This window comes from Protomyctophum parallelum (assembly GCF_964188405.1).
Source record: "Protomyctophum parallelum genome assembly, chromosome: 13".
NCBI lineage: Eukaryota > Metazoa > Chordata > Actinopteri > Myctophiformes > Myctophidae > Protomyctophum > Protomyctophum parallelum.
Genome location: NC_139708.1, coordinates 5,072,149 through 5,092,288, shown reverse-complemented (window position 1 = coordinate 5,092,288; position 20,140 = coordinate 5,072,149). Strand labels below are relative to the sequence as shown.

The window sequence follows — 20,140 nt, the reverse complement described above, 5'->3', positions numbered from 1 at the left end:
TCTTCGATTTTTCTCAAAAATAGCAGACCTACAAGCTCGTATCGCGCCACTCGGTGGCGCGATATGAGCTTGTAGATCTGCTATTTTTCAATAGCTAAAGCATAACATGATGCCAACACCAAAATGGGTGCCCGGACAGAATGGGTTAACACTAACTCTGATTCCAAATGTGCCAAATGTAGCCTTATTACTGATGTAATTAGCCTATGTAATGTATATGTAATGTAATGTAGCCCATTACTGATTGTAATTAATTTATTGCTGGATATGTTCAATATTATACAGTAGGAGGGCTTATTTGGTCCATGGAACATTAAATAGTTTCTTTGAAATGAATGAACAGGTCCATCTTTTATTTACGTTTCCTTATTTCTACTGCCACCTTGTGGCCCAAGGGGGGCCAGTAGTTTCAGTTATTTATTATTTGGTTACTCTGAGCAACTTTACCAAGTGGCTCATGGCATGCTTGTGTAAGGTTTGAGATAATCATTACAGGCTATAATAATATAACTATAATGTAAATAGAGTTGAGAGAAGAACTACTAGAGAGACCACCGCAGAACTACTGAAGCATGGCTTGAGGACAGGCCTCGCTTCCGAGGAGGACCTTCACCTGAACGATGGCTTGGAAACAGGCCACAGAACCAGGAGAGACCCAACACCCAACCGCCTGAAGACAGGAAACAGGCCACAGAACCAGGAGAGACCCAACACCCAACCGCCTGAAGACAGGAAACAGGCCACAGAACCAGGAGAGACCCAACACCCAACCGCCTGAAGACAGGAAACAGGCCACAGAACCAGGAGAGACCCAACACCCAACCGCCTGAAGACAGGAAACAGGCCACAGCACCAGGAGAGACCCAACACCCAACCCCCTGAAGACAGGAAACAGGCCACAGCACCAGGAGAGACCCAACACCCAACCCCCTGAAGACAGGAAACAGGCCACAGCACCAGGAGAGACCCAACACCCAACCGCCTGAAGACAGGAAACAGGCCACAGAACCAGGAGAGACCCAACACCCAACCGCCTGAAGACAGGCCACAATTCCACCGGAGACTGAATGAGCCATGGATGAACAACAGACCTCAAGACCGGAGGCCAACACACACACCTACACACACACAAACCACAAAGAAAGAGGTGACTTCTTAAAAGCCATCAGGACCATGAACAAATTGATCATAGGTACACATCATCTGATAAAAACCAGCTCAACCAACAGCTAAAACTATACCCTACTACTTGAAGGGATATCCAGACACTGGTGCCACTGTGTACACAACAATCTTAGCCCTAGAAGAACACTACACGACACTCCTAAACACAACCAAACAAGAGTTAACAGAGAGTCTAACAGAGGACGAGGAGAAAAAAGCGTTTATCATAGCAATCAGATGGGCTAGAAAAACAGATAGCACAACAGATAATCACACAGCTAAGAACAAATAGAACTGTAGTATCTGCACCTACCTCTCCTGCTGTTGTTTCTCTGCATGTCCCCAATTCACACCTCGCTTGAGGAGTTAGCCAAATTAAGGTATCATACATGACACAGTGATGTGTCTGGTAGGGAAACCTCTTAACCTCAAGACAAATCTACAGATACTATTGTACACAACAATGGAGATGAGCTTCAGTAGTAATCTGTTTATTAGAACTAACTAAGTTGTTGCCTTTCATACCCAGCTGGAGATAATGAGAATGGACTATCCCATTTACAGGGGTGTCTTCAAAGGAGAACGTACCATAAATAAGCAAAGCATACAATAAATACATATAAATAAATAACCTTAAACCATACAAGTTTCTGTGAACTACATGAACTATACAAGTTATATAATAAGTCATTCACACTACAACATAAATAAGCAATCCCAACAGCACATCTTAACCCCCCCGCCTATCCTGACATGGTCCAGCCCAATCCTTACTGAAACACATCACAGGCAATTGTTAGGCATTCAATCAAACCTCAACAATAGAACTCCACATTATTGCACTTCCCAAACATGTTGAATCTATAAGCCACATTGCACTTGCCCCTCATGTTTGTTAATCACCAAGCATTTCCCCAGGTAGAACTCGTTGGCTGAGTGGCCATCTCAGCTAAACAGGAAACGGTATTCAACAATAAAATCATGACCGCAAAATACAACTGCAACTACAACTGCCTAATGAAGAGTATATATCATTGGTAAATTTGACAAGAGCAGTGGTTGTAGAATAATTGGAACGAAAACCAGATTGAGATGATAATATATTGAAATTGTTGACGTATTGTGATTAATTGATTATAAATTAACTTTAAAAAAATCTTTGCAACTGTACAAATAATAGATACCGGTATAGTTGTTTACTTCAAGTGGATCCCCACCTTTATGAAGTGGTGTGACTTTCGCACATTTCCAGCTAGATAGATATTGATGAAGTTGAATAGATCGAAGTGGAAAAATAAGGACTTCGGCAGCCATTTTAAATACATTTAGCCAAGTGTCTCTTGAGCAGCAAGGCCCAGAAGTCATTGCCCTCGATGGACAGCTGGGTCAGGCTGGGTGGTGTGTGACAATCCAGTTGAAGTATTCCTTCGGTACGGCGACTGCGGCGGCGGGCCCGGGAGAACAATAACGTGACACGAGACAGTATCACGCTAAAGGTTCACAAAGTTTATTACACAACAGGGACATATATAGTGCTGGATCATAATGACGTGACAACAAGATATGAGACAAAACTAGAAAAAGTGCCCTTCTGGGCACAGGTCTCCACCAGGATAGGACTGAGTTGAAATTGTTCATGTGGCATTTCGTCCTCGGCCTAGTGGGAATGTGCGTGCACAATTTCACGGAAATCACGCGATGTGTTTCGTTGAATGGCTCTAGAGAGACTGTGTACCAATTTGCGCGATGTTTGGACAAAATCTGTAGGTGTACTGTGCAAAAACTTGTTTTGCACAAAGCGGCCTCCTGGTGGCGCTATAACAGGCCGTTCTGGAAAGTGTGGGGCAGAGGTTCATGGTTGGCATCCAGGGAGTGTGTGTGCAAAATTTGGCATCGACCGGGTTAACGGTGGCCGAGATTAGCTGCTCACGGACACACACATGGACGGACACACGGACGGACGGACGGAGTGCAAAACATACTCTCCCCCCATGCCTTCGGCCTGGTGGAGACAATAATGTGCCTACTGCAGCAAAGCTGCCCTTGCTGCCGCCGAGATGTCGTAGCCTATCTATAAAGTATGCTACAGTTCAGGGAGTACACAACACATATCAAGTACACTGTGTCTCAAGCTGAAAGTGATTTTTTGACATTGAAAGGACTATTATTTCTAAAACTATGAAATATTTCAAAGATTCATTTTCAGGTAAACATGTAAGATTAACATTTTAAAGTTTGAATGGGGTTTCTACTAGGTGTAAGTATGTAGGACTATAGTTGCGTGCCAAAGTTTGTGCTGTTGCCATTGACGATGCATTGGGAATTTAAAGGGACACTTCACCCTTTTTGCTAAAAATATATATGCTATATGACTTTATGTGTGTAATCAGTGGCGTGCACAGACATTTAGAGGGGCAGGTGCATGCTCACGTGAAAAAAGGGCACCTTGTGGAACCGGCCGGTTGCCTTAATAGTGTGAGATTTATAGATTTTGGGGAATAAATAATAAATTAGAAGCTTTTTTTGTATCAAGAATTGATCAATGTCACCATGGTCCACAAACTGTACACTGTACAAAAATAAATGTAAGGGAAACTTTGACCGAAAAAGACTCGCTCACCGTATAGAAAATAGAAGTAAAACTCCTTGGACTGAGACTTAAGAAATTATTTTTTTATAATATTTTTTATTTTATTTTATCATGCTCATAAAGTGCTCCTTCGTCAGTGCTATGATAGCACTGATTAAAAAGCAAACATTTCAGTCCTAAGACCTTCGTCAGTGCTATGATAGCACTGATTAAAAAGCAAACATTTCAGTCCTAAGACCTTTGTCAGTGCTATGATAGCACTGATTAAAAAGCAAACATTTCAGTCCAAAGTCCTTCGTCAGTGCTATGATAGCACTGATTAAAAAGCAAACATTTCAGTCCTAAGACCTTCGTCAGTGCTATGATAGCACTGATTAAAAAGCAAACATTTCAGTCCTAAGACCTTCGTCAGTGCTATGATAGCACTGATTAAAAAGCAAACATTTCGGTCCTAAGACCTTCGTCAGTGCTATGATAGCACTGATTAAAAAGCAAACATTTCAGTCCAAAGACCTTCGTCAGTGCTATGATAGCACTGATTAAAAAGCAAACATTTCAGTCCTAAGACCTTTGTCAGTGCTATGATAGCACTGATTAAAAAGCAAACATTTCAGTCCAAAGACCTTTGTCAGTGCTATGATAGCACTGATTAAAAAGCAAACGTTTCGGTCCTAAGACCTTCATCAGTGCTACTCTCGCTATGATAGCACTGATGAAGGTCTTAGGACCGAAACGTTTGCTTTTTAATTGCACTTTAAGCACAGAGCACTTTATGAGCATGATAAAATAAAATAAAAAATATTTTCTTAAGTCTCAGTCTAGACTCTAAGGAGTTTTACTTATATTTTCTATACGGTGAGCGAGTCTTTTTCTGTCAAAGTTTCCCGTGTGTTTTTGAGACCACCGCTACCGTAGTCAAGTTTGGAAGAAAAAAAGGACAAAGAAAGGCGCAACAGTTTTCTCATGTGCCATTTTTTTCAAAAGGGCACATTGCTGTCCAGAGGGCAAGGGCAGGTGGTGCTCTAGCACCCCCTAGTGTCTATCTGTGCACGCCACTGTGTGTAATATGTTTGTTTTAGATATTTTAGCAGTGAGCCCAGTGCCTCTGTCATCAACACTGGACTACAATTCCCATAATGCTTTGGTGCACTGCTCCTCCTTGTGGATAGGGGGAGGGCTGTCTTACTGAGACAACATGTAGTCCAAGGTATATGAAATGGAGGTAAGGTCACCAACGTCATTTTCTCTAAATATCACGCAATTCCAGGCGGCAGATTCGTCGCACCATGGGAGCCAAACTGCACCCGGAAGTTGGGCAGAATGCACTGGTGTCAATGAGAGCTCAGTGACCAGCTCATGAACACTGGAGTCAATGAGAGCTCTGTGACCAGCTCATGAACAAACACTATTTCTGAATGACTGAGATATTTTGTAAAGTAATCGCTTCTGGCAAATAACAGAAGACATATAACACATTATGTCTGCTGTGTTGCTTTTCGATGTGTAGGCCTACACTGTGTAATTGTATAGAGGTATCTAAAGAGCAAAAAGTATGTTTCTGAACGTGCCAAATATCGCAAGACTGTCCACCGTTTCCTGTCTGGTAACCAAATCTCGCGATACCCCCGGAACAGAAATGATACCTGCTGCTGTTTAAAGTAAGTGAGCCCAGTGTCCATGACATCAGAGACACTGCCACACTGGGCTCACTGCTAACATCTAAAATATCTAAAACCACATACTATATGTTACTGTATATCATGAGTTGCCCATGTACAGATACTCTGTGTACTTGAACTTGAGATACAGTGTACTTGATATGTATTGTGTACTGCCTGTACTGTAGCATACTTTATAGATAGACTATGAGAGACATATCAGCGCCAGCAAGGTCAGCCTTGCTGCACTAGTCAGTTATCATGTCACGTTTCTATGTCTCATATCTTGTCACGTCATTATGATCCAGCACTATATATGAAAAATAAATAAAAGTCATACTAAACTACATTGTTAAGACATTACAATTACAAATACTTTCTAGGTCCAGTACTGTTTGGGCTTATATATCACTGACCTTTTGTCTAAAGAAATATCTGGTATTGGCACATTGTTCAGCCAACCAGGGGTTGACAGAGTTAAAGATTACACATGAGCGTTCACTAGGGCGGTTAAAGGGTGTCCAGGTTCCAACCAGCTGTTAGCTCTTGGACACTGAAGCCCAGATCAATGTCAGCACGGATCTCTGTCTCTCTGCTGAGGTCCTGCAGGCCTTCTCACAGTCTCAGATCTGTGAAGAACATCACCAGGACAGGATCACTGAGCAGGACATGGAAACCTTGCAATACATGGCTCCAGTGGTGTCGGTAAGTTTGCCTTTCAAAAGGAACATTGGATGAAAGATCATAGTGTTTAGTTTGGTACATACAGTATGTCGGTGCATGCTGTGTTAATCATTAGTTAGGAAGTCCCTGAGAATACGCCAGTGTTCTGAGATATGTCTCATTGCTTGCTCATACTGAAACAGTGGTTGCACTTTTCTCTTAAAAAATATATATATTACTAATAGATTATTTTGTTTGTTTTGGAGATACAAGGGCTGGAGGCAAGTCCATTGACTTTATGCACACAGCTGCCATCTTGCCAGCAAGGTGCTAACTAGGTGCAACTTCCCATTGACTGCAGCCCATTCATCCAAAAAGAAAAATCTTATAATTGTTTTAAACAATGTCAAACTCACCAACATTGCAGCTGTACAAAAAGCTTGAATTATCCTCTTTCTATCTGCAAAGTGTTTGTTTCATAAAGATCCACCGTATATGTTATGAGCTACTGCCTGTCAAGAAATACCTTGCAGGTGGTTCATTTTCTAAGTGTCGGGGTTTGGAAGCGCTCATTATCAGTAAAGCAACCTCCTGCTGCCTCCTGCATGATGTGCAAATTCAAAACAGCTGGTACGCATGGGCCATTGAGTGATATATATACTGTATACAACGAATTTCATCATTTCCAAATGGTTTAATGCACAGACAATTACTGTGCCGCTTTTGACGAAAACATGCCTGAATGAGCCAAAATGTGGACGTCCTGTCGCACACAATCATTGGTCAATCATTAGGGTTTGTCTTCAGTAAATTATTAAATTACTTACATAAGTAAGTACTGTAAGTAAGTAAAGTTTATTTATAGAGCACCTTTCAAAGACAATTACAGTCACAAAGTGCTTTAACAACAATACAATTAAAACAAGTCAAGAACTAAATCACTAATAAAGTAAGACAAAATAGAAAAAGTTTAGTTAAAATAAAGCAATCAACATTTAACATTTAACCAGGCCGACTATGGAAAGGCCTGTTTAAAAAGTCCTTTAAAAATGTCCACAGAATCCCCAGTTCTTAAGGTGGAGTGGGAGCTCATTCCATAGCTTAGGGGGCACTGGGCAGGACCTGCAAAGGCTCGATCACCTTTAGTTATTAGTTTTGTCTGAGGAACAACCAGCAAAGCCTGGGATGTGGATCTCAGTGACCTTCTGGGCACACATACGGTAGGATCAGGTCAGAGAGATAAGGAGGTGCCTGGCCATGGAGGGCTCGGTGTGTAATGACATCTAAGCATGACTAAGCATCCCCCCCCCCCCCCCCCCCCACATCCTTACAGAATAACATTTTAAAGGCCCTCTTTTTCAAATAAGTTGAGGCCCGGGCATGTTTTGAGGTTAAAGATGGAGTGCCACGATTTTTTTCCACCCTAAAACATGATCATCAGGTATTATTACAATATAAGGGGGAATAACTTTTTCCAAAAAGTGTACAGTATTTGTTAAAATCATGCTTTTATGTGGACACGCCCACCAGTTCATTAAGTATGCCTGGTGGGTGGTGATGGGTGGTGATCCACCTGAACTGAAGCCACACCCACAGCTGTAGTTGTATGATAAAGGGGGAGGGGTTAGGGGAGGGGCTGATAGTGTGGTGTCACTATATTACTGTTTACTTCATTGGCCCGTTTTGACTGTCAAGGGTTCAGCCTCCAGGAAGAAACCCTAAATACAAAGTCAATAAACCATTGCACATAAAAACAACTCCAGGGTGTCTAATGAAGTACTGTCACCTCATAGACACATGAAAAACTGGAAAAATACAAAAATTGTGGCACTCCATCTTTAAGAGAGGTCTGTGAAGTCTTCCTTCCGTGTTCCTTCTTAATCCATCTTTCTCCCATCACGTGCATTTCCTTCCATTTGTCTGCCCACCTCAGATGCCTCCACGTGGACAGTCCTCCTCACATCCCGTCACTGACGACCAGCTATGTCCACGGCACCTCGTCCGTCTCCCTGCTCCCACTGACGGTGGGCCAGAGCCTGCAGGCCACCGCCGAGCGCTGGCCGGACCGCGAGGCCATGGTTTTCCTGCAGGACGGCGTTCGGAAAACGTTTGCCCAGTTTCAGCAAGATGTGCGTGTCTCATGGCTCTGTTGCAAATTAAAAGGCTATACACTGCTGTACCACATTTAACCCGTTAACACCGGCAAAGCATCCGTGTCATTTTATAGATTTGAGCTAAAAAAAAGCATTATTTCTATACTTGGCTATTAAAAAAAATAACAGATCTACAAGCTCACAGCGCGGAACTGTGTGTTTTGCGCTATGAGCTTGTAGATCTGCTATTTTGAAAAGTCGTGCAAATGTTTGAATAGATATATCTTTTAAAGTGAAAATGTTCAACTCCAATCTTTGCTTCTGTGCATGGGTCACTGGAACAAGATATTTTGAAATTGTGGTCGGCTGCAATGCATTTTTGGGGATCAAATTCTTATTTCATATTATGTTTTAACTTCTATTATATTATCTGTTTTGCTTAAAGGGACACTTCACCCTTTTTGCAAAAAAATATATGTTAATGACGTTTAGAAGCTTTAGATCACTTTCCTGGGGGTATTTATGTGTGTAATATGTGGTTTTAGTTATTTTAGATTGTAGCAGTGAGCCTGTTGTCTCTGATGTCATGGACACTGGTCTCACTACCTTCCTGGACTACAATTCCCATAATTCTTTGGTGCACTGCTCCTCCTTGTGGATAGGGGGAGAGCTGTCTTACTGAGACAACATGTAGTCCAGGAAGGAAGTGAGCCCAGTGTCCATGACATCAGAGACAACAGGCTCACTGCTACAATCTAAAATATCTAAAACCACATATTACACACATAAAGATCTCCAGGAAAGTGTTCTAAAGCTTCTAAACGTCATTAACATATATTTTTTTGCAAAAAGGGTGAAGTGTCCCTTTAACCATAATCCACATTGAATTTACAATGTGCTTTATGGTTATGCAAAACAGACACCATAAAATGTATGGTACTGTATCTGTATGGCATACATACTGATGTAAGCTAGTTGCCTCTGTGGACTTTAGCACCTGCAGAAATGTGAGTGTCAGTTAGGTATTATTACACTGAAAAAGATAAATTGAGTCTGTTCTTCCAATTATGATGGATGTGATGCATCTTATAATTGTTCTAGAATGTGTAATTTGTTATGATATTATTTGTACTGTTGCAGGTTGACAACGTAGCGGCAGGTCTCCTAGCACTAGGTCTGAAGAGAGGCGACAGACTGGGAGTATGGGGCCCAAACACCTATGAATGGATTCTCTTCCAGTTTGCTACGGCCAAGGCTGGCGTCGTAATGGTCAGTTCAGGAGATCTGCCATGTACAGTCAGTCATATGACTGACTGTACATGACTGTACATGGCATATGACTGCCATGTACAGTCAGTCATATGCAGTGGTGGAAGAAGTACTAGCTCACATTTTTACTTAAATACAAGTATCAATACCACAATTTAGAAATACTCCGTTACAAGTTAAAGTGTGGTATTCAAAATTGACCTACGTTTTGGCATCAAAATATACCAAATAGTCATTAGGGATGCACGTTATAATCTGTAGCATGTCGCCCATAAGAATTTGTTGTTGTGAAAACAGACACTTGGAAAAGAGTATAGGCTATTTATTGATTGATTATTAACAGGCTTTGGGCCAAGCCCCTAGGCTGGGTCTATAGTATAGGCTTGTTTCCATTGTTGTCCTCTGTATAGCCCTAGTCATTATGCATTATGAAACACTCTAGTAAAGTAAAGATACCTCAAATTTGTACTTAAGTACAATACTTGAGTACATGCACTTAGTTACATTCCACCACTGGTCATATGCCTTTTTTGTTTGTTAGTTGCCATTGCCGCTTGAAGCTATTGGTCACAAATGATCCTTTAATCAAGCAGTGCTTCCAGGTGTCCAGGTGTGCTGTGACAACCACAAGATACTGTGACAACCACAACACATTATTGTTGTAATTATACAACTATACCTAGTACATTATTTGGGGCATGTCATTATAAGTTTCACTGGGGTTTTTGTTTTCTTTCTTTTTTTTTTTATTATAAAATGTGACACATTGCGAGCTACTCGGGCACAAACAGTTTGGGAACCACTGCGGTAGCATGTACATTTTTGGTTTGTTGATTTTTAGTCATCATGGATTGAAGCCAAATCGGTCACACGTTATCTTTCAACGTAGTTTTGTAATGGTTTGTCGTCCCTGCAGGTGTCCGTGAACCCAGCCTATCAGCTGAAGGAACTGGAGTTTACCCTGAGAAAGGTGTAGTATGTGTCAATAAAATTGAATTGAGTGTGCGAGGCTAGTGTCAGAAAGCATATGGGGTGAGGCCAAAGGTTATCTCTCGGTCACGTTCCTCGACAGCACATGCTGTCGAGGAACGTGACCTCGACAGCACATGCTGTCGAGGAAATGTGCAATACACTAAGTTATACATTTAAGGAGATCAAATCACTCATGGGAAACTAAACTATGAGAAGCTTTTCTGGAAACTTTTCTGTCTTTACTGACATTTGACCTGTGACTTGTGTGGTCTGAGGGGGTCTTCCCATTGTCTCATGTGTTAAGACCCACCTACTCCCTGAGGCGGTAGGAATGTGTATAAGCTGAAGCCTGACTGAGTTGTGTTGAGTCAGTACATGGTGTTCCATTGCAACGCTTCATTGCTGGCTCCGTATTCGAATACAAGATTCTAATACTCTGAAACTCTGAATTGTGTCTGTCTCATTATGTTGTTTAACTGTGTTATAAGTGCTCTCTGAAAGATTCCAGAACAATGCCACTGTTTATAAAGTGGAGAAGAAACATGTCTGCTGTTTCTGATGACAAATCACACAAATACAGGCCCATTTTTTATTTGTCCACACACCACTTAAATGCTATGCTTAGTTGCTCAGATTACCAAGGGGTCTAGTCAGGCCCCCTCCTGTTTTAGCTTTAGGCCTACACTTAATATATTTGGCTAATATTCCCCTCAGAATAGGGATGCTGGCTTTCAAGTGGATTAATGGAACTTGATTTTATATATGCAGGTCCAGTGCAAAGCAGTGGTCTGCCCTACCAAGTTTAAAACTCAGAGGTTTTGTGCAATGCTGAGGGAGATCTGCCCAGAGATAGGCACAGCTGTATCAGGCATGATCAAAGCTCCAAGCTCCAGGTACAGTACACAGAAAACATTTACAAATCACATATAATAATAATTCCTTAATATGTGTCGTCATGGTCAGAATCGGCATGTCAGTGGTCATTATCTTGTCAGTATCATGCCAGTATCATGTAAGCATCAATGATACTGTCAGTATCTTGTCCGAATTATTGTCTCTCTCTTGTTTGGGAGAAATTGGTTTATCTAACCTGAAAGTGTATTTCCGGTTTACAAATAAGTTGTAGCAAAATATCATTTACCGCCTTTAACCCTCTTATTGCTAGATTTAATAACATCTTATTGTGCATTGGGCCAGATGTGGCGACTTTTTGAATGGCAATCGAAAAATGTGAGATATGACCACAATGTCACGAAATGTCTCATTTTAAAGCCCCAGTCTATAGTTTACACCAAAAATAATTATGATTCTAGCTTGTTCCATCGTTTACTTATAAGCATTTTAGTACACCTTGGTTTGACTTATCACTGAAACCAAGGTCTACAAAAAAGCTTAGTAAAAGTAAACGATGGAACGTGCTAGAATCATAATTCTTTTTTCATTGTAAACTAGTGACTTGGAGCTTTAAAATGAGACATTTCGTGACATTGTGGTCATATCTCACATTTTTCGATTGTGAGTGGACACCAGGACAGAGGAGGAGAAGCTATCCTTGGCCTGTGAACTCCAGTTGCATACCTGCTTTGAAGCATGTTCAGGGTCATGTTAACATCTACTCAGGCTTATGTGATTGTGAGCACCCCAGACAGTTGTTGGGTTGCTTGGTTCAGTGTTTAGATATTTGATACAAATTTTTAAAATCCTAAATCACTTCCTGTCAAACGGAGGTAAACATCCGGGGGTAGTTTGACCCTGATCAGATAGCTTGGCTGTCCGGATTGCTAAGCTAACATAGTTTTTTCATAATTTAGTCAAATTAAGCTTAAAAACGGCCAGGAACATCCCACAATGTCACATTTTTTGCCGCGAATCACATAGAGACGGCGCGCGTGCATGATAGTGCACGATCGCGCGGATTTCGGCCGGTTTTTGGTAGATTACATTAAAAAAAAAAAAAGTCTAAAAGTTCCATTATTTTGTTATAATAAGACGTACTGACAGGGCAGTACGTCTATTACGTCAATTACGTCCCTGGCCACGAGGGATTTGTTGATTTAATACGCAGATTACGTCATTGGCCACTTAAGCAAAAAATATCTTCCACCACCGATTGTGGGAATTCAGAATAAACCCTGCACAATGAGTCTGACACATTTATTTTCTTCTCCTTGGTTCTTTTTTGCCAGTCTACCAGACCTACGCATGGTGATTGTGACAGACAGCAGACAGTCAGGGATGCTGACTGTGGAAGACGTAATGCAAGCCGCAGGGAGTCAACACCACAGAGAACTGATGGAGCTGCAGAGCAAGCTGTCCTGTGATGACCCCATCAACATTCAGTTCACCTCGGTAAGCTTCCCTACCGTATCCCATCGTATTTATGATGACATTGTAAATGTATTGTAACTTTGCTTCGCATGAGGAAGAGCTGAACATTCTGAAAGCTCAGATAAATAATTATATTATCAGGGAGTGCTTCTTTGGGTCTGACAACTCGGTTTATCGTTTATATTTTGGAAGATTTTCACAAAATATTTATGCTACAGCAGGGTTAAAAAAAGGTAATAATCTTTGTCCATCACTTGTTTTAGGGCACCACAGGAAATCCAAAGGGAGCTACGCTTTCACACCACAATATTGTCAATAATGCCTATTTACTGGGTCTCCGGATGGGTTATGGATGGAGGGTAAGTGCATACGCTGTTGCTCACCAAAAATAATTGAGTTGACTTCAGATAAATTAGGGATACATAACTAGGTTTGTCACAATTATGACCTCATCTTCTAATTGCAATAATTTTAGATAATTGCAATTTCTTTTGCAATATAATTGATGTTGAAAATGTTCATGCATTTTCAAATATACAAAGAAATACAGAAATAACAAATCTACAAGCTAACTACGTGCCACAAAGTAATGTGTAGATCGTCTATTTCCTCTGTTTTTTATTTTTTTATTTTATGTCAGTAATTTCTTTTATATTTAAGCTATTTGTCATATCTGCCCTGTGCAACGATACAAAGCCTATATATGTTCCAATGTTCAGTGCCAAAAACACACAATAAAATCATTCGTTTTATTTTATTAATTATTTGGATGTCAATTAATCGTCAACTTAAAATTTGTAATGGTGACAGCTCTATACAGTAGCTTATTGAAGTATATAATGGTATTTCTCCCATCAGCCTCAGGTGCGAGTGTGCATTCCAGTGCCATTGTACCACTGCTTTGGTTCGGTGCTGGGAGGAATGTGCATGGCAGTGCATGGTATCACGCTGGTCTTTCCTTCTGCTGGCTTTGACGGGCGTGCCAACCTAGAGGCCATTCAGAATGAAAAGTACAACATGCACTTTAACACTCTAAACCTGACCCCTATTTTGGGCATAACATTCTAGACAGAAAATAAATGAATGAATCAATAAATGAATGAATCTCAAAAGAATTAAAAAAAATACATATTTTTCAAAATATCTATAAGGTCACAAATGCGTCACAATATGACACATTGTGAGCTATTTCTGAAATAGGGCATGAGTGGTTAAATCTAAGTAATAACTAGAACTGCACTCTGTCGAGTGCCTACTTGCTTGTTGCACACTAGTAGGCCATAATGGCCTACTAGTGCGCAAGCAGAGCACACAAGTACTGTCGACCGCTACAAACTGTCAAATCTCAGCTTCTCTGTGAAAGAACGTTTGAAATATTGAATTATTAGGTTTAGCTATTTTCTACGTACCTAGTTTATGGAGGTAAAAAAGTAAGTCTTATTATGACTTACTTGAAAAGTATTTACCTGTCTGACACTTTTGAGATCTGTTGAAGAACATGAAGGTAACTCTATTTAAGCATTTCAAATTCATTCTTTCGTTACGTAATTAACAACAATCAATTACATAATGTAGTAATTAATACGGATGAGTGACGGCTTTCGATGGTGACGTATATGTCGATCAGTGTCGGGTGGATTAAAGGAAATGCCTGTATATGTATATGTAATTTGTAAGTTGATTAGCGGTATAATGTGGTTACTTTGCGTATGCCCCGTTTGACGTCAGGGTATAACTGGTACAACTAGCTCTCAATGATGACGTAATAAAGATGTGGATTAAAGGACCCAATGCCAGGCAGGCATTGGGTTTCAATGGTGACGTAATGATGGTGACGTAATGACGATATGTTTTAGTGTCGGGAGGATCAAAGGTAATGCCCCTATGTGTACACTACATGTATGTACTGTATGTATACATGTATGTAATCTGACACCACTGCCATATAAAGCACAAGTAGTCATTACGTCATACGCTGGCACGGCGCATACACATCAAACGGCGACATACGCATCGAAGCACTGGACGAAAACTATTACTTGCGCGCTCTGCTTGCGCAAGTAATATACCGCATGAGTTCTGCTAATACACATATACTGTATATGTCTATATGTCTCCCAAAGGTGTAATATTCTCTATGGCACCCCCACTATGTATATCGACATGCTGGGCCAGCCGGATTTCCACAAGTTTGACCTGTCGTCAGCCACAACTGGTAAGAGACCCGTGTGTGTGACCTGTGAGATCAATGGGTTGTTTTAGTGATGGCTTAATCAATATTTTCCAATATTAATCAGCATTTGTGATTACTATTGTGGCATCTGTGATGTTCATATAGGAATCGTGGCGGGTTCCACCTGTCCTCCTGAGGTTGCCAAGAAACTGATATCAGACATGAAGGTGGAAGAGATGATGGTGAGTACAGTAGCTCATCTGTCCAATATCCTTCCTTTAAAACAGGCCTGAAAATCCACCTTTCAGCAGGCCAAAGGGAGAATGATCGCTTCTCCCTTAGACAGGTGATCACCCATCATATTATAGTGTTTTATATTTTGTTATATTGAATATTGAAATGTCATGTTATCCTCTTAGACCAAGACTGTGTTTGACTGTACTCTGTTGCTGTTTGCATTTCTGCCTAATAAAATATTCAATCAATCGTTTCCACTCCTCACCATCTGCTAGTAATATAACATGACACTCACATTTTTATTTAATTCCCATACATGGGAAAGCCCCCATTCAACCTCTAGACGGGCCTGCCCCAAAGTTATGAGTGCAGCCGCGCCCGGCAGCCGAGTTCTCAACAGGCCAGAACATTAAGGCCCGGCCCTACCTGGGCCCTCATCAAACCCTGTACACTCAAGACACTGCCCCCGCTGCCACCCCTAGATCTCCATATGGAGCTGACATGTTCTGACATTCCATATGTTGATCGGACCTCATCAAACCCTATACAACCCTGTACAACCTAACCTGACCCTGTACTAACCCACCAAGTACACCATACATACAGTAATGTTCCATACAGTATGTGTTGTATATCATACAGTAATGTAATGTTCCATATGTGTTGTATCATACAGTAATGTAATGTTCCATAATGTGTTGTCTATCAGATAGGATATGGAACCACGGAGAACAGCCCAGTGACATTCCTGGGATTCCCTCTGGACAATGAGGATCTGAAGGTCAACACTATTGGATGCATCATGAACCACACTGAGGTAGATGTGATTCCACTGACCACTTCACACATTTTGTCACACTACAATCAATCAATCAAACTTATAATTCACCCATAAGGGGGCTGTATACAGCGGGGTGCAGTACGCTCTAAATAGGTTCACCTTGACCTCAACTGAGCAGTAGTGACATTTCCTGGCTAAAACCACTGTAAGCAAGGAGTCTGGCAGTACACCATGTGTTAGCAGTCCTGTAAAGCAGATGGACAGCAGTGCTGCTACTCTAGGGCTGGCCAACTTAAGGTGCTCAGCAGAAATATTGTCCATGCCACTAGCTTTATTATCAGCTAGTAGCCTTATGGCTTGGTGGATCTCATGAGGGCTGAATAACTTGCCTGTACAGTAGGGTTCACTACTGACACAGTTGAACAAAGCAGCATAGTGCTGCCTCCAAAGTTCACTTATGTTATCGGCACCGGACACACCTTCAATATTGCAAGGCAGTACTGCTTTCTAAGAACTACAATCTGAAGAAAAGTGACCTCTACACTATCTGCTATCTGTGTGTGTGTGTGTGTGTGTGTGTGTGTGTGTGTGTGTGTGTGTGTGTGTGTGTGTGTGTGTGTGTGTGAGGGTGTGTGTGTGTGTGTGTGTGTGTGTGTGTGTGTGTGTGTGTGTGTGTGTGTGTGTGTGTGTGTGTGTGTCAACAGGCCAAGGTCGTGGACCCCGCCACGGGGGACATAGTCCCGCTGGGGGTCCAGGGAGAGCTGATGATCAGGGGCTACTGTGTGATGCTGGAGTACTGGGAGGACCCGGAGAAAACCAGGGAGGTCCTCTCCAGAGACCGTTGGTACAGGACAGGGTAAAGAAACCTTTCTTTACTGATGTCATAATACTGGGGAGTCTGGGGGTCCATATGGAACCCCTCCCTCCGCTATAGGCCTACTGCACCTCCTACTGTACCTCCGAGATGAGGTCCCACCCACTTTCCTACCGGACAGTGGTCGCTCCCAGCGAATATTTTCCACTTTGCACAATTCTTATACTATTTCCATACATCGTATCCAAAAAGTAAAGGTCTGACCCACAGGTTGAGAACCATGGATTAAAACAGTGAACAGGCAAATGATATCGAAAATAGTCAGTGCATTTACTGTAAACTCCTGAGTGTTAATTTAACAAGTTGCACTATTTTTTTCTTTTCTTTTTTATATTTTTTTATTAAGCTTTTTCAAAATAGTTGCACTCTTTTTAATTGTGTTTTTAAATTAACACTCAGGATTTTGCAGTGTACTGAATATTAATATATTATGCAAGAGAGAGGGGAAACGGGGTTCATTGTGAGTTCTGTGCCTCTGTCTGTACACAGTGATATTGCCAGTCTGAATGCTTTGGGATACTGCCGTATCGAAGGACGCATAAAGGACATGATCATCCGAGGGGGAGAGAACATTTATCCTGCTGAAATAGAGCAATTTCTACACACCCATCCCAAAGTACAAGAGGCGCAGGTGAGACTGAGAACCACTAGAGGGCATCAAAGAATCTGGTGAAGGCTCTCCATACCTAATTCAACATTATGAGTCTGTTTCTGTCAGTTGTCAAAACTGTACATATACACATACGGATGTATTTCATATGGACCATCATAAAGATCATTTATCTGTTGAACCAAGTTGGTGGTAGATTTGGTCTGTGGAAATAGTTATTAATTAATCAATTTTACTCAAACTACGTCACTATCACTAATTGGTAATAACAGAATCAGGGCATAATATTATACTGGAATTTGAGCAGGTCAGTTATAAGAAAATGATTTGACTTGATAATAGGCACTATTAGTAGTAACATTTACGCATGCGCTTAGGGGGCAGTGCTGGATTGATAGTAGGCTATCTTTTACCAACGCTAACTGAGGAGAATTGAATATCCACTGCCTTTATCCAATTGCACTGCCACTGAAACATTCATTTGGTTTCCTACATTATCCAAGCCTTTTCCGTTTCTTCACAAGAACTGCATGCTGCTGCTAATATATCCATAGCTAAACGACTGTTTGGGGTTTTGGAGAAGAGTTCAATTTTGAGATGTTCGTGTTTAAATATTTCATGAACAACGAAGATATGACATCCGCATGAACGGTGTTAGAAGTACATTGTTGGCATTGTGTTTCTCTGCCTGTGTGTCCTAGGTGATCGGGGTGAAAGATGAGAAGATGGGAGAGCAGGTGTGTGCTTGCATCAAGTTAAAGGCGGGCCAAGCCTCCAATGAAGAAGAGATACGAGCTTTCTGCAAGGGACAGGTATGAGGAGACCGGTAGCACCATTGCACCAGTAGGAAAACTTACAGTAACGACGCATAATAAAATAACGTTTTTTTTTCTTTTCTTTCTTCTTGACGATCTTTTTACTGTTTTACTGTATTTTTTTAATGCTGTGTATTTGTGTTTTTGATATGTTTGTTGTCTTCTTGTTGTGAAGTGCCCAGGTGATGTTGTACAATAAATAAAAAATAAACTGAAACTATATGCTCAATTAACTTACACCAGCAGTGGAGCCTATGGAGGTGAGCGTCCTTCGTTTCCCCCACTATGGTTGGTAGGCGGTGGGGGAAGCATAAAGCCAGGCGTCAAAGTTGAGAAAAGTTCAATTTGAAGCTTTGAGAAAGAGCATCAAGCCAATCAGAAGAGAGCTATGATCTGACGCGTGGTGTGGACATAAACACTGACTCAACACCACAGACTAGACTACTGTGTACACAAGTTGCAAATATTGATAACAAAGTTTTGAACTAGCAGTTGTAGGTGTGAAATTACTCACATAAAATGAGAAAATAAACGAGCTGTCATAGATGAGCACCGTGTGTCTGAACAGCTCCACAGACGAGGCACAGCTGGTCCATTTGATCTGCTTGGGCCACCGGATCTCTGGCTGCAGCCCAACGGAACTCGCTTATTTATGAGGGTGTCACTCATACCTCATACAACACGTCCTATTTATTGCATTTTGTGAATGTTCGCACTACGGACATTTTGCTTTTTCTCACAGTTGCTGTGTGAAATTCAGCATGCAAAGCGCTGTTAAGTGTGAACCTGTAATGTGAGCTGAAATGTTTTTTTTGTTTTTTTTTTAACTACAGATTTCTCACTTCAAGATCCCAAGTTACGTCGTGTTTGTAGATGGCTATCCTCTTACCGTCTCTGGAAAGGTATGACACTTTCAGTGTTGTCACACTAATAGGTATTAAAGTGGTGTAGAGTATTTCCAATTTTCAAAAATTGTACTTCTAGTTACTTTGGCTTAAAATAGCCAATCTTACAAGCTCACAATGTGTTTTGCGAGCTTGTAGATCTGGCATTTTCAAAGTATTTTAATTATATAATAATCGTACCAACATATTTTGATGCCATTGCTTTTACTCCAGTACATTTCTACATTGCAGTATTGATACTTACAAGTAAAATAATGTATAGTAGTACTTTGTCCACCACTGGTAAACGTGAGTGTTTCATTTAGCCTATTGTTTCATTTGTATTTATTTATTTCTCTTATAGATTCAGAAGAACAAACTTCGTGAAGCCATCGAGAAGCAACTGGGGCTGGCCTGAGTGTGTAAGCTACTGTATGTGTATGCTGCTGTGCAATGTCTCCAGCTCAACCGCACATGGAATACATACAGTTCAACGTCATGAATGTGCTGACTCCCATTGAGACAGCAAGACACTGAATCTGTGCGTTATTCTTTGTAACTTAACCTAGGCTACTATTATTGACCACAATGGAACCAAAGCCCCAGGGGCCTTTTTGTGTTATCCTATTAGCATAACCTGTCGGTACTACCTGTACTGTTAACAGGCTGGTTAATAAAGTATGAAATAAAATGTTGAGATATGTTTTAGACAATGTGTGATCATGTTGATTGACACAAACCCTTTTGTAGTCAGGGTACTGTATATTAATAAAATCTGGGAATACATTTCTTACCAAGAATCTTCTTCACCAATGTGTTTGTAAAGGTCTCTACTAACATATCCCACATTGGTTTATATTCAACCACCCTAGGGAAAGTTTTGACAGCTGCTGAAAGTTGGGGTACCATACAACCATTATAAGGCAAAATGTTCTACATTTCATTATGCTTTAAGTAGCATGTGACGATTGTGACGTGTCAAAGTAGGGGGTTCATCATTCTGAATCTATTCCAAGCATTAGTTTTGCA

At 41.1% G+C, this 20,140-nt stretch overlaps 1 protein-coding gene across 1 annotated transcript; it reads left to right on the top strand.

Moving 5' to 3' along the window:
• Positions 1-5,040: 5,040 nt before the first annotated feature.
• On the top strand, positions 5,041-19,529 carry LOC310869647 (medium-chain acyl-CoA ligase ACSF2, mitochondrial-like; the record flags this gene model as incomplete). The annotated part of the gene is made up of 16 exons (XM_083780478.1): positions 5,041-5,099; positions 8,009-8,204; positions 9,309-9,437; positions 10,354-10,407; positions 11,178-11,302; positions 12,596-12,758; positions 13,001-13,096; positions 13,596-13,747; positions 14,861-14,952; positions 15,076-15,152; positions 15,857-15,964; positions 16,633-16,784; positions 17,292-17,433; positions 18,114-18,224; positions 19,061-19,129; positions 19,476-19,529. The coding sequence occupies 16 exons, from the start codon at positions 5,041-5,043 to the stop codon at positions 19,527-19,529; spliced, it is 1,779 nt and encodes a 592-aa protein (XP_083636604.1).
• Between the last annotated feature and the right edge of the window lie 611 nt (positions 19,530-20,140).